Source organism: Triturus cristatus, chromosome 4_2, assembly GCF_964204655.1.
Source record: "Triturus cristatus chromosome 4_2, aTriCri1.1, whole genome shotgun sequence".
Lineage (NCBI taxonomy): Eukaryota > Metazoa > Chordata > Amphibia > Caudata > Salamandridae > Triturus > Triturus cristatus.
The window spans coordinates 270251588-270265472 of NC_140586.1; the positions used below are offsets into that span (position 1 = coordinate 270251588).

The window sequence follows — 13885 nt, forward strand, 5'->3', positions numbered from 1 at the left end:
TCTGTAATTAGGCAAAATCACAACTGCATCCAAAACAAGCACTGGCATAGCCAATAGGTCTCGCTTTCGGGATTTTATAAGTTTTTAGTTATGTTTTATATTATTGTATGTGAAAGTTTTAATAAGTGTTAAAACTTTCACATACAATAATATAAAACATAACTAAAAAGTGAGAGCGGGGGTGCAGAGAGTAGAGGCAGGGTGCTGTGGCAGAGCTAAGCAGGCATAAGGTATTGGAAACGAGATGAGAGCGGGGGAGGTGTGGGGGGCAGAGAGTAGAGACAGGGAGCAGGGTGCTTTGGCATAGAGCGGGACAGGCAGAGGGCACCGGAAGCATGGGGTGAGGCCAGCAGAGACAGGGATGGGCAGCGGTGGGGTTAGAGCTGAGGGAGGTAACGGAGAGTGACAGTAAAGGATGAAATGTTATGAAGCTAAAATAACAGGAATAAATGATCTCTCCTGATGTGCGGCTGGTACAACATTTTATTTTCTGAACTGCCTCGTTCCAAATTACAATAAGCAGGAAGTCCAGAGAGAAGAGCAACATTGCAAACGGATGAAAATAAGAGCTGTATCTATTTTTGAAGCATTGAAAGCGAGAAAAGGCCAGATTGTGCAGACAGTAGGACGCTGAAAACAAAAGCAAAGGAAGAAAGAAAACCGAATGTGCTATCACTCTAAGATTTTGGACAGAAGACAGGAAGGAATGCGGTGAAACCGAGAATGGATGAAGGACAGGGGTTACAAAACCAGAGAGTGGGGAGAAAAAAAGATCTTAGTTTTAGAGAGATGGAGAGAGCGAGTTCACATCCCAGCCTCGAAAGAGCTAAGGCTATCATGACAGAGGATGTTCCGAGAGAATTGAATTAAATGTAGACTTCAGACAGCAGGCCCGGGAGAAGGACATTCAGCATTTCTTCGGATGCTATGGCAGGCTCCTGGAGGTGGATAACGGGTTCGTTGAGGAAAATGAAAGCAGACCCAAATCACAGAAATGCTACACTTTTTTCGTGTTTTCCCATAAAACGTTCTCGTGCCAAAGTAAAGCTTTTGAAGCCCACACTTTGAAATTTTGAGGCGATAAGCTGTCTTGTCGGAGGTACGATGCGAGCCTCGTCAAGAGACTCCCCAAGCTGTTTTTCAGCGCACACAGAGATCGCGCAATTTTTTAATACATGCGGAGTACGTCGTCCCGATTTACAGTAAGCTTCATATGCTGTAATGAGGTTTACACGTTTTACCGGAGCTCTGAGACCACCGGCACATACAGTAAGCATGATCTGTTCACCAGAAAAAGACAGGCGCGCGCACCTTGGGCTGCAAGTTAATTGGTTTTAAGAAGTCATTGTTTTATGAAGTAGAACAGCAAGCTGGAAAGAAACGGGATAAATTAGCATATGGGATTACTTGGCGGGATTTACAAGGCACACCAGACTGCCTACAATAAATGCAGCCTATGAGCCTTTGTGCTGCCGACCAATACTGGCTGCATCCGCTCTTCTGCCTTTTTGTTTTCAGGTTTTTTTTTTTTAACGCCATTGCCTAATTAAATGCTAATGTTCCCCTTTGTTTGTTCCAAGCCTGGTTAACTCCAGGTAGGAGGTAATTGATGTCTGCTGAAGGCTCCTGAGCTCTTCAGAAAGACAGAAGCAGTGCGTTGCTGAATGAGCTTAAATCGGAGCAGAGAAAGAGTTGCTAAAAGAAATCTGTTCCGTCTTGGAATTTTAGAGGGTGAGACGGAGGAAAGCGAACCAATCCAATTTCACGCCGGCATTTGGAGTTGTATGCGCGTGCGCCGTGAAAGTGCATCGCGATCCACTTAATGACCTGGAACAGGAGGAAAGACAGATGGCGGCTGCGCGCGTGCATACTTGCGTGCACGCAAGCTTGAGGCCACCAAAATGCCTGTGGTAGCACTTTGAAAACCCGCTTTCTAAATGTCTTGCAGCGCATGCGCTGGCTCAGGCGAGACCTAAAAAGGGCTACAAAATAACGGACGTTTTAACTCTGAAAAATATTAAAGAGAACTACTTTACTACTAGCCCTCACCTACCATCAGCAACCCTGGTAACTACAGCACGGAGAAAAAGCATCCTCAGTCAAGAAATATACAAGAGGCGTTCAACGCAGGCTGAAATTTACCAAGTCCAGCACCAGTAAAGACTGGCACAACACGGGTGGAAGTTCACAAAATCAGCTCAATGGCAGCATTCTTATCTTTAAATCTCTCCATCCTCAGTAACTGGGTATGTCCCAGTCCAAGATCCGCCCCAGACAATCCCACGGGACTCCCGAAAGTTCCAGAAGCACAGGGCCAACCCTTGATCAAACTCACGCAATCAAACATGAACCCAGCATAATGCAGATTCACATTTGAAGCCAAGCCCCTCTTTAGTCCAATAAAGAGGCCTAAGCAAGCGGCGACCACGCGAAACCAGGAGTGATAACTGTTTCAAGTACAAAAACAGTAGGAGAAGCAGCTCCTGAAACAGCAAACTCTGAGGTCTCAGCTGGTGCATTGAGGGGGGGGGGGGGCACTCCTATCTACTATGGATGCAATGTCATCTGCAATCTGTCATCAAGCAGACAAATGGGAACTTTGGGTACCTCCTTAACATTTTGTGGGTATCGACAAACAACAGCAAGCTCTCAATGAGCTAATACAGAGAGCCCAAAATTACACTTGTACTCAGCACATCACATGTACGTATGAAAATCTAGGGGACAGGCTTCTGGTCCTACCTACGGTCCTTAACGACATATTGCTGAAAGTAAGGTCACAAGCAGTAAGACCACTTGAAAGGCTGCAGGTCCCAGAATATGATGTAAAAGATCCAGCAGACATGACCAGCCCGCAAGCAATTAAGGACCCTCCAGCGCTGGCCACTTCCTCTAGGCCCCAGCAAGCCAACGGCCTATACACATCAGTGACGCAAGTCCCTCACAACAAGTCACAATAGACACAAGTAGAAAGTCTCCAGATCCTGAGGTTTGGGCTTCAGTAGCACCAGAGACCCCCAGTCAAAAATAGTTCCCTTTGGAAACCACTACATAATTATTAATTGAACATCCAGACACCCAATCAGAAAGCATGGACACTCCCAATCTTAAATGAGTCGAAGGTTGCATGAACAATTCGATCTTAAGATTTCAAAAATATTTAATTAAAAATTCAATTAATGTATCAAATAAATTGTTTGCAATAATCACATCAAACAATTCATGACCAGTTAAAAATCAGACAATCCTACAAACAACTTGGACACAATAATTGAAAGAGAAAACATACGAGACAATCACATTTGTCAATGGTTTGGACTAATTTGTGGGAATCAAAAGAAACAGCACATAGTGGAAACCAATTCCTCATCTAATGTCATTCTGTTACACATTCAGTACAACATTTTTGTCAATTATTTTGTCCATGCTGTTTGTAGGATTGTCTTTTTTGTATTAGTTTTTTTTTTTATCGTGAAAAACGAGAAGAGCAGCAATGGAGGGAAGCCGGTGGATAAAACTACATTACTATACTGTAGACGGCAATATCATAAAAACTGCTTGAGAGCAAAATTAAGTTACCAAGAGGAACTGTGGTATAAGCCCTTATGGTACAGCAAGCAGCCAAATAGCAAAAGGTTATGGCAAGTGGTAAACGGGTTAATATCTGGGAAGGCTAGAAATCAAAATGCAGGAATTGAGGTGGTATGCTGAGAAACCCATATCTGTGCAATGTACACTGAGCCAGTAACAGACGGAGAGGGGTAAAGTCCCCCTTAAAAAACTGAATCTTGGGAATCCCAAAAGGCAAAGCCACTGTCCGCAACTCACGACACACAATTGATAGATTGAATGCAGAACAGATCAAAACATTCACCCCCAGTCAAGAGATCTGGGTTAAATCCACAACTTAGGCCAACCAGGTGAACCTGGTGAAGTCCGAAAATTTCTTCATATACCACCAGAACGTGAACATTGAACATTTAGCAAATATTTTGAAGAAACTGAAGACCGGAGGGGCCGCTAGACCGAACGGTCTCCCAAATGCTTGCTTCAAATGTGACTTAAATTATTGGGCCCAATATTTAGCACTTCTCTTCAACTGTCTGTCGCTCCAACATCATCCCAAATTTATGGAAAGGTAACCTCTTTCAACCCAGCTACAAGAATGGAAACCCAGCCTTACTAACCAACTATAGGCTCACAGCTCTAATCTACATAGAAGCTAAACTATATGCGTCCTGTCGACTGCAACACTTACAAGCATGGGCAAATGCAAAAACCTGATACCACGAATACAAACAGGCATGGGGACCCTAATGAATTTAGCAGTGCTACACATCCTAGTAGAGAAGGCTAAAAGGATCACAAACCTGGTTGTTTGTGTTTTGTATACTTCAAGTCTGCTTTTGATCTGGTTTCCCGTGGTCGTCTATGGGCGAAACTTGAAGAATGGGATATCCTGAGAGCAATCACTTCATTGTACACAGAAACCTGGGTGCAAGTCAAAATAGGTGATGGCAGCCAAGTCGGGGAAAAAAATCGCCACGATGAACGGTCGCAAATGGGGATGTGTACCAGCCCAAAGTCTGTTCCACTTATACCTTGTAGCGGCCCTTCCATAGAATAACAGCCATCCCCCCCATCCTGGCTTCAGAGAAATTAGGATGCCTTCAATACGCAAATGATATTGTTCTCTTGAGTGAAACGCCAGTGGTTCTGCAACACAGCATAAATGGCCTAAAAAACGACATGGACTAGCAAGAGCTAAAGCTAAATTTAAACAGAACAAAAGTTGTTCGGCTAGTTGATTCCAAATTTAAGTCATTCACTGGTTCTTAGAAGGAAATAGGTCAAAGATGTTACCACATGAAAATATATTTGCATCCATTTGGAACACCAAATGACCTTCAAACAACACTTGGCCCCTATGCAGGCTAAAGCAGTCGTTGATTTATGGGTTCAAACTACGAAAAAAGAAATTGAGCTGTCAGTCTTTAGCCATCTAATTACCATTATGTCCTCCCAGCTAATGCCAACAGTGGTTATGGCACGGAAATCATGCATGATTTGAGAAATAGTCGGACTCAACAAGATCCAAACAGAAGTATGCAAAATGGTGTTTCCATTCCAAAAACAGCTTCACCAACTCAGCTACTCCTAGAGTTTGGCTTAAACAATCAATCTCTTCAAAGCAAGAGTGCTTTTGTCAAACTGTACTGGAGATAATGCGCTTCTGAGAGGGGATCCCTTAACGCTCCATGTTGGCTTGAAATTGAGGAACAGCAGCACAGAAATCTGGCTCATTGGGGAAAATACTTAAGCCAGGCTATTGAGGTGCTAGGCATGCAACGTGCTCGGGCTTCGAATATGGGAAAATCCACTCTTAACTGAGTAATCCATGCCTCAGCTCAATTCCTGTCCAATCTAATAGACAAAAATTCCTTCGCTAAAAGACGACCTGCCTGGACAGTGAAACTCATAAACATTTAAGAACTCAGGAGTACCTTTCAATGTATTTTTCCCACGCCTCAAAGGAGCAGTTTGTTGCATTGATTCCGGATCATAGACACTAACGTTTTCATTCCATCTTGGAAAAAATAGTCGCAAAACCAAAATTGCCGGCTTTGTGGATCTAAGCAAGAGCCGTTAAAATATATATTCTTTCTGTGCCTGGTACCTATGGCACAAAATAAGAAACTGTTGAAACCAATTTTTGTAAATCTGCAGATTTGCTCCCGTAGGCAAGCAGTAATTACTTGGCTAAGTGGATCCTCCATACCCCTTGCCTGCAATAATCTAAAAATCCTAAAACCGCTTTAAAAGAATTGGACTGGTGAATGAGTTAGGTTACATCAATAACAGGAGCTTCCAAGCAAGCGTCACCCTCACTCTATAATCTGCTCAAGAGGACAAAACAAGTAAATGCCTAAAATAGTTTCTTCAAAAGATTTGTGGCTACGAAGGAGCAAGGTCAGGCGACCTTTAAGCTCATTTGTCCGATTATTACCTGCATTTCACCAGTGCACGAACAAGGTCAGTCTACTCCCTGGAGCTCTTAATAGCACAAGCCACTGCACGTTACAAACCTGCTTTAAGAGGTCAACAGTCGAAAATACCTAAAAGGTTTCTTCAAAAGTACTGTCCATGAAGGAGAATGGCCAAGCTACTTTTCAGAATGCTTGTTTGCACAAGTCACTTGCACTCTGCAACCTAATTCAAGGGGTCTATATTAGCTCTAACTAACTGCTTGCTATAAAACACGTAACAAGAGGTCATCCCAAATAACAAAACTAGCCTTTATAAATCTCTCGAAGGCCCCAAAGATGTAACCAGACCCTGAAGGCTTGAACATTTCTACATACATCAAACTAAAATGATTACGTTTTTAAACTGCTCATTTTTTTGCTTGTCACGAAAAGGTTTTTCTATGCGTTTACTTCTCAGTGATAAAGGAGTGTATTAGAAAGGGCTGTGCAAATAGCGGCAATTTTTAATGCATAACTATCTTGTCAAAGAAAAGGCGTTTTCAAGGACTTTTTTTTTTTTTGTACTTTAAATGAATGTATTGGGAATGGCTTATTAAAACTATGCTAGACATGGTTTTTGACTACCTTGTTAAAAGGTTTTTAAGGACTTCTTTTGCACTTTAAACAAATGTATCAGAATGATTTTTAGAACTATATTAGAAATGCTTCTTTCACTGCTGGTAAAAGAGCGGCAATTTTTTAATCTACTGTTATCTTGTAACGGAATAGGTTTTCAAGGTTTTTGGCTTTTGTATTTTAAAGGAACATATCAAATTGCTTTTTGTAACTGTTTTTATTCATTACGCAAACAAACTTGACTGTCAATTCTCTGCTTTGTTTTTTTTTTGGGGGGGGGGGGGGAACATCTCCATATTTTCAAGCAGGTACAGTGTGGCTTTCATCCCTCTCACAGCACTGAACCCGCTTTGTTAGCAGTTCTAGATAAATTGAGGCTGTCAGCTGATAGGGTGGACCCGGTAGCTTTAGTTCCTTTGGATATGTCAGCAGCATTTGTCACAGTTTCCCACTCCACTCTTCTTGCGAGGTTCAGGGAGATTGGTATTGGTGCAAGAGGCTTTCAATGGAATAGATCCCTTTTAGAAGATAGACATCATGCGGTTTATCTTTCCCCTTCTAAGTCTTCTTTCAGATTTCTTGGGCCAAGGAGGAGCTGCAGGGATCTGCCCTTAGTCCCACCCTCGTTAATATATATATGTACATCCATTGGCTACTTTCATCGGGTCTTTTGGTGCAACCTGTAGGAATTATGCAGACAACAATTAATTATTGCCCTGGATAAGACTAGGGCTGCCGTACTTGCAGCATTTATTTGTTGTATGTCAGTGGTATCTTCTTCGCTCTATTCCAATGATCTGAGGTTTAATATTGACCAGTCGTAGGTTTTGTGGGTGGCTCAGTTTTGGTTGGTTAGACCTTCTCTCCACGTTCTGGCCCCTATTGAATCTTATTTGCCTCTCTCAGCGGAGTTTGTGAAAAATATAGTGAAAAATATTTGTTTCTGTTGGGACGAGAATCTGGCGCTGATGAAGAACTCCATTTATCTGACGTCTTCCTTTTTCCTCCTCTTGAGGATTCGCAGGAATACTGTGCTACTGCTGCCATCATCGCTAGTTGTTCAGGCAACTATTCTCAGCTGTCTCGATTATTGTAATTCTCTTTTCTTAGGCACCACATAGACTGTGCTGAATACATTTCAGCGTATTCCAAATTTGGCGATCAAGCAAGCTCTTGGCCTCCCCTGGTATGCTTCATCTTGATCTGCACTGTGTACGTTACACTGGCTTCCAGTACCTAAAGAAATATCTTTAAATCTTTGTTTTGTACACCGTGCTATTCATAGCCCTGGTTCATGCTATCTGAGGCATTTTAAGATCTATATTCCGAATAGGTCTATTTGCTCTATGGATACCTTTCTTTTTACCGTTTCCAAATTTGCCCGTGCTCGTGTGGGAGGAAGCTAAAGAACAAATAAAGGGTCTTGGCTCCAATCGGTAAGGCTGAGTCTCAAATAACAAACCAACAAAATTGCTAATACTGATAATAATTCGAACATTCCTTCCCAGGTGTAAAGAAGCAATTCTGTAACACCAAAAGCCGGATTTTGCTAATTTTAATATAACAACCTTTTCATTTTTGCTAAATTCAAATTAATTACTGATTTTGAAAATGCAGCACAACTTTATCAAGACAATAAAAAACATTTTAAATACAACTACTCATCATAGGATTTTTCCCTTGTATTTCAGTGATTTTGGTCCTGAAGAGAGCCCCCCCCCCCCCCCCCCAAGAAGCGGGCTCGAAACGCGTCAACTTGTTTTTTGTTGCTTGATGCCAGACAATCTTGTGGTGTTTAATTTGGGTTGCCTTGCTGTGCAATGTAAATTAGATATAAAAGGATCAAAGAGTATTGTTCTCCATCTTTAGTAGTGCACAGTAGGGAGTTTTGTATTTAAACTTTGACGATGTTTGGTAGCTGCCCCTGGTGTTGTTTAAATTGTTGAAAGTAGGCTTTGAGGCCAGGTTGCAGTTGTGCTGTATGGACGGTTGCTGATCAGTGTGGGTTATAATTGTTGGGAGAATGGGATATGTGAGTGGAATGTGGGAATGTTAAGGAGTCATGTTGTATGATGAGTAGTTGTATTTAAAATGTTTTTTATTGTCTTGTTTTGATAGAGTTGTGCTGCATTTTGAATTTAGCAAAAATGAAAAGGTTGTTAAATTAAAATAAGCAAAATCCGGCTTTTGGTGTTCCAGAATTGCTTCTTTACACCTGGGAAGGAATGTTCGAATTATTATCAGTATTGGCAATTTTGTTGGTTCGTATGGGAGGAAGGGCTTTTCGGTGGTGGTGGTGGCGGCGGCGGCGAGGTTATGGAATACTCTGCCCATTACTACGCGGAAAACCATTCTTCATTTTCCAAAGGTTTTGTAAGCTTAGTTGTACAGTTTATAATCTTTCTTCCAGATGGGATTTTTAGGATTGAGCTGATTCACTTTCATGTGAGTTTTGTGTTTTTAGGTTTAGGTTGATATAGTAGCTGTAGTTTTCTCTCGGTGCCAGGACACCTTTTTGGTATTTGTTCTTATAAACTTCTCACATAACATCTTTTTTAAAACAAATTTTATTAAGCTTTCTCCAGTATAACCCATTGATGTTTGCTTCATATTGTTTTACTTATTGCAACTTACATTAACAGTATTATGTTCTGTAAAATTATGTCGGTGTCTTAGAAATGGGATCTGTAGCTGGCAAAGGTATGCACCCTGTCCAAGTAGAGACCAGTCAGGCTAAGTCACATACTGTCCCTAAATTAACCTGTGCTCACTCTCTGGTAGCTTGGCACAGAACATCCTGGCTTAATTTAAGAGGCAATGTGTAAAGTATTTGTTCAATACTTGTTGAAGTAAAACTGTGAAAACAGCACACAAAAACAGTCCACACCTCGTTAGAGTAATAGAGCTTGATTTATTGAACAAAACAGGACCAAAATTACCACAATCCAATAAATCGAACCAAAGTTATGAATTGTTTTTAAAAGATCTTGAAATCTAGTGCGTAAAAGTCAATAGCGCTTAGGGGTTACTTGAGTTTGTAGTGAGCAGGGTCAAATCTGAAAATCAAGTTGACTGCAATTGAGCACGAGTCAGATACAGAAGCCATTTAGGCCCTCCTGAAACAGTACCTTCACAAGGAGCAAGTGTCAATATCGTGGAGAGGCTGCGAGGAGCAGAGGAGGCAATAACTTAGTCATTTCGAAGGAATGTGGATTATGCGTCTACTCTGAGTCACGCACTTGATTCCCACGTTGTTGTCGAGCTTCGTGCGTTGAAGGTGATACGTCGTTGTCGAGCCGCACTTTTGAGCCGCACTTTTGAATCCCACATCGTCGTCGAACACCTTGTGATGCGTTGTCGTTGGCCTGCAGTCGGGGTCCTGCATCGTTATCAAGCAGCTCTGTTAACGCTCTGGAGTCCTGAAATCGGCATGGCATTAAAGGCAAATATGTAGGTTCTGACCAGCGCTAAGTAGGCGATGCATGGGATTTGCAGAACAAAGGAAAACCCACTTCCATGAGCCCAGAACTGGATTGGTACCACTTGGCAGGGTGGGGCTCACAGCTGGCAGAGTCCAGGTGCTGGATGAAGAGTTGCAGATAGTCTTAAAGTCCTTGAGACTTCAGAATTGGAGGCAAGCGCTTTGAGTTACTCAAGGTAAATCAGAAAAAAAAGAAAGTCCTGTATTTTGCTGACAATTGCTATAAATTGTGATGGAGGTATAAAGAAGTAGAGTTCTGAGTTGTCTTTGGATTTACTTATCTTGGATTAATTGATCAAGAATTGAACTAGAGATCGTTATTGCAAACCTAAGGAGCAGTGGTGAAAACCTTAAGAGGTGGCCTGCTGACGTTCAACCATCAGTTGGAGAAAATATCCTTTCAGACCCTTTTAATGGTATAAATTCCTAAAATAATTCATAAAATGTCTTCAATTTGGGCTCAATCGCATCCCACCTGGCTAGATAAATTAAAGGAGACTATGATTAAAAAGGCGGTCTGTACCTGTTAATGTCGGAGTAATCCAGGATTCTATTTAACATGTGATCCAAAGAAAAAAGGGCTGGGAGAAATAATCTGCTTGCATAATTCACTTCTAACTTAAAGTAAACAACTACACTACAACATTTAAATAACTGGGGCGAGAATTTAGGCCTAGGTGAACTTGTCAACAAATGTGCAATACCATATCCCTTATCTAGGAGGGCTGATTATAGGACACTGATTATGTGAACTCCAAGAAGTCATCTCTAATGTATGTGGTTCAAGTACTTGTACATGAATTCCCTAGGTACTAACTTTTCTGTGGACCTGGAGGTTAGAAGGTTTGTATGCTGTTTTGAGTTGATCAGCTCCATCTAATGGGCATTGTGTGGGTCATGACACATGTTATTGTCTTCCCAGTGATAAAGTAAGCTTTGCACAATAATCAAGAGAGCCCAAAGCACATAATTTTTCAGTGTGATTGAAGGTCTCATTTTCTATTGGGATACATTAGAAAATTGCAGGATGACAATGTTGCAATTGTAGGGATTCTCAAACCAGGTGCAGCTAGAGAGTTGACTCTTACTATGTCAAGATTATTAGGCTTGTTATGTCATTACATTTTTTAAATGTTGACCGTGCGCATATTTCCTGAAGGGTTTCTCTATGAACCAAATAAACTATTTTTTAAACTTCGCTTATAAGGGCATACCCAACGGATGATTCCAGACACAAAACCCCACCCTCTCCCTGCATTCTACTGACAGGACCCAGTCGCTCACTGCTTTTGTCTAAATATACCACAAATATGGCTGAACTAAACCCATACCACCACAGATTTGATTTGAAACATACTTTAGTGTTGAAGAGGCTTGATTATTATACACCAGTTTTGCATAAAGATGTTTGGATGTCTTACACACAGGTGACTCAGATCTGTATTTAGCCATTTTTAATCCATTTTGTGAGCGTTACTGTCCATTTCACTAATCCATGCATAGTGCACTTTATAAGTGTTGCTTTATTATAATCTTCAGCGACCACAGCATGGCCAGCTGCATAGTTTCACTTTATTTGAGTTATTGTTGAAAAACAACTTTCTCGTTTACATCGGTTTTGCTGTACACTTTGCTGAAGATTGAGTTTGTTGCAAAACCCTTAAATTGCTAAAGAAAAATGTTTACTTTTGGAGATGCCATGATGTTTAATGAAATGAGTTGTTCTCTTTTGATAAACTATGTGATCCTTTTAGTTTAGTATGCTTAGCCAGTTCTTAAAATGCATTAATGCCCTACAGAGGAGATCATGAAACTGAAAAATTATTATTATGACAGGTGCTGAAAGAATATCTCGATAACGTCCAGCTGGGTCATATCCTGGATCGTGAAAGCGGTTGGGATAGTGTTCAGGATTGGATGGATGTACTCAGTGGAGGGGAGAAACAGAGGATGGCAGTGAGTCTTTTACATGTTTCCTCGCCTGTTATATTTCGGTGTTCAGGCTTTGTATGAAAACACTTGCATTTGAATCTAGATTGTATCATGTGTTTCGGATGTTCAGATTTTAAAGGCTCCACAAAGTTATTTAACTCCTATTACGCCCACCTCCACTTGTCTTCATTTCTTGTGCTGATTTTCACATCTTAATAATTCAACATCGGGCTGTATTTTTTAACACCTATACCATGTTCATTTATGGGGATCCTTGTCGATTAGATTGTATTTACATGTCTCTATTTGTGTTGCCTTTATATTTGTCTACAAATTCAAAATGTTTTAATTGTCATTTTTAGAAAACTTCACCTTGTAGTTCTTTCTCCAATTTGAGAAGAACACTCTGCCTATTCTATTTGTTTGTATACCACATTCATTTTGTGAAACTCTCCAGGTGAACCTGAGGTTTGTTATGCAGTTTTTGCAGATTTTATTATGATGTTCAGTGTTCAATAGAACTCCTCTTTGTGACTGCCTATATTTTATGTACTCTATTCTTACCATTGGCTATTGAAGAAAATTCCAAAATTAGCTTTTTAACCATGGATACTAACTAAACTGCTAAGATTTAATTTTTAGGAGACCTCACATGGATGCCGCAGTTAGTGAACAAGCATGGTGGTAGTTTCAAATGCCTAGAGCTGTTCAATAAGAAGAGGCACTGTAATACTCATGCTTTTTTCTACTATTTTCACAATACTATGCGTGATACAATACGTAGGCTACTAATGACTATTCGCACTAGCCCTTGAATAATGCTTTCAATTTTTAGGCTACTAGGACCATTGACCGGAGAAGCAAGGAGAACGGCTCTGCACCCGTTACACTGCTGACAAACATTCCGAATTCTAAAAAAAATGATAGAATGCTCAGGAAATTGACAAGGAATTGAATACCTAATTAACAGATTAACTGTGCAGGAGCAAGCTATTATTTAATAAATGGATGTCAAGACTAGACTATTAACTCATCACTCTCGTATTACAAGAAATAAACTTAGTTAATCTACTAAACGTTTCCACAGGAAAAAGAAGACTGTGAAGCAAACAGTATTTGCTCCAGGATGCACCTAACTGCAAAACTGGCATGGCACAAAAGCAGTCCTTACAAGAGAAGCAGTCTCAGCATTGAATTTTCTACCACCTGATCCAAGTATGCTCACTCTAACATGCACCTTTAGAAAGAACCTAAATCCTGACTGCCCCAGTAACTGTCCTCCCTTATCCAGTGTACACAGACTTAACTGTCTAATATTCTGTGTTCAATAGCTTTGCCAAATATTACTAATTTCTTTTACCGTTTTCCAAGGCTTAGAGATACTCCATTATAAGCATTAGTATGTAGCATTATGACTTTTATAACTCCAGTTATCCTTGTTAATACAACACTGTTTCCTGTAATGACTTAACGCCTCCGGGTCGACTAGTGCTAGACAAATGCACTTAACAAATAAACCCTACATAAAATTCCAGCCATGGCACAAGTTGATTCGGTTTACCCCAGATAAGTCCTAAGGCAAGATCAATTCTAAGATCACACATCTGATTAAGCCAAACAGTTGTTCTCTTCCTGACGAGACCCATTAGCAAATGCCTGAACGGGACAAAACGTTGACAGACCGAAATATACTAAGACAGTATCTTGATCCAAATACACAAGCGCTCCGGAGGATTTAACTGACTTTTCTTGTGCTCTTCATTTAAGTTTAGTACATCTCAGACATTTAGTTCAACGGTCTCTTATTTCTAAACATATTAATACTTCCTTCAGTAAGCACTGTTCTACCTGCACTTTTTAAGTTTTATCA

The 13885-nt window shown here is 40.7% G+C and overlaps 1 protein-coding gene across 1 annotated transcript in view; it reads left to right on the forward strand.

The window, feature by feature from the left end:
• Positions 1-13885, forward strand: part of ABCD3 (ATP binding cassette subfamily D member 3) — a 310675-nt gene that overhangs the window by 239521 nt on the left and 57269 nt on the right. The window contains exon 20 of the mRNA XM_085601490.1: positions 11920-12039. Coding sequence (XP_085457616.1) covers positions 11920-12039 — 120 coding nt within the window. The remainder of the gene's footprint in view (positions 1-11919; positions 12040-13885) is intronic.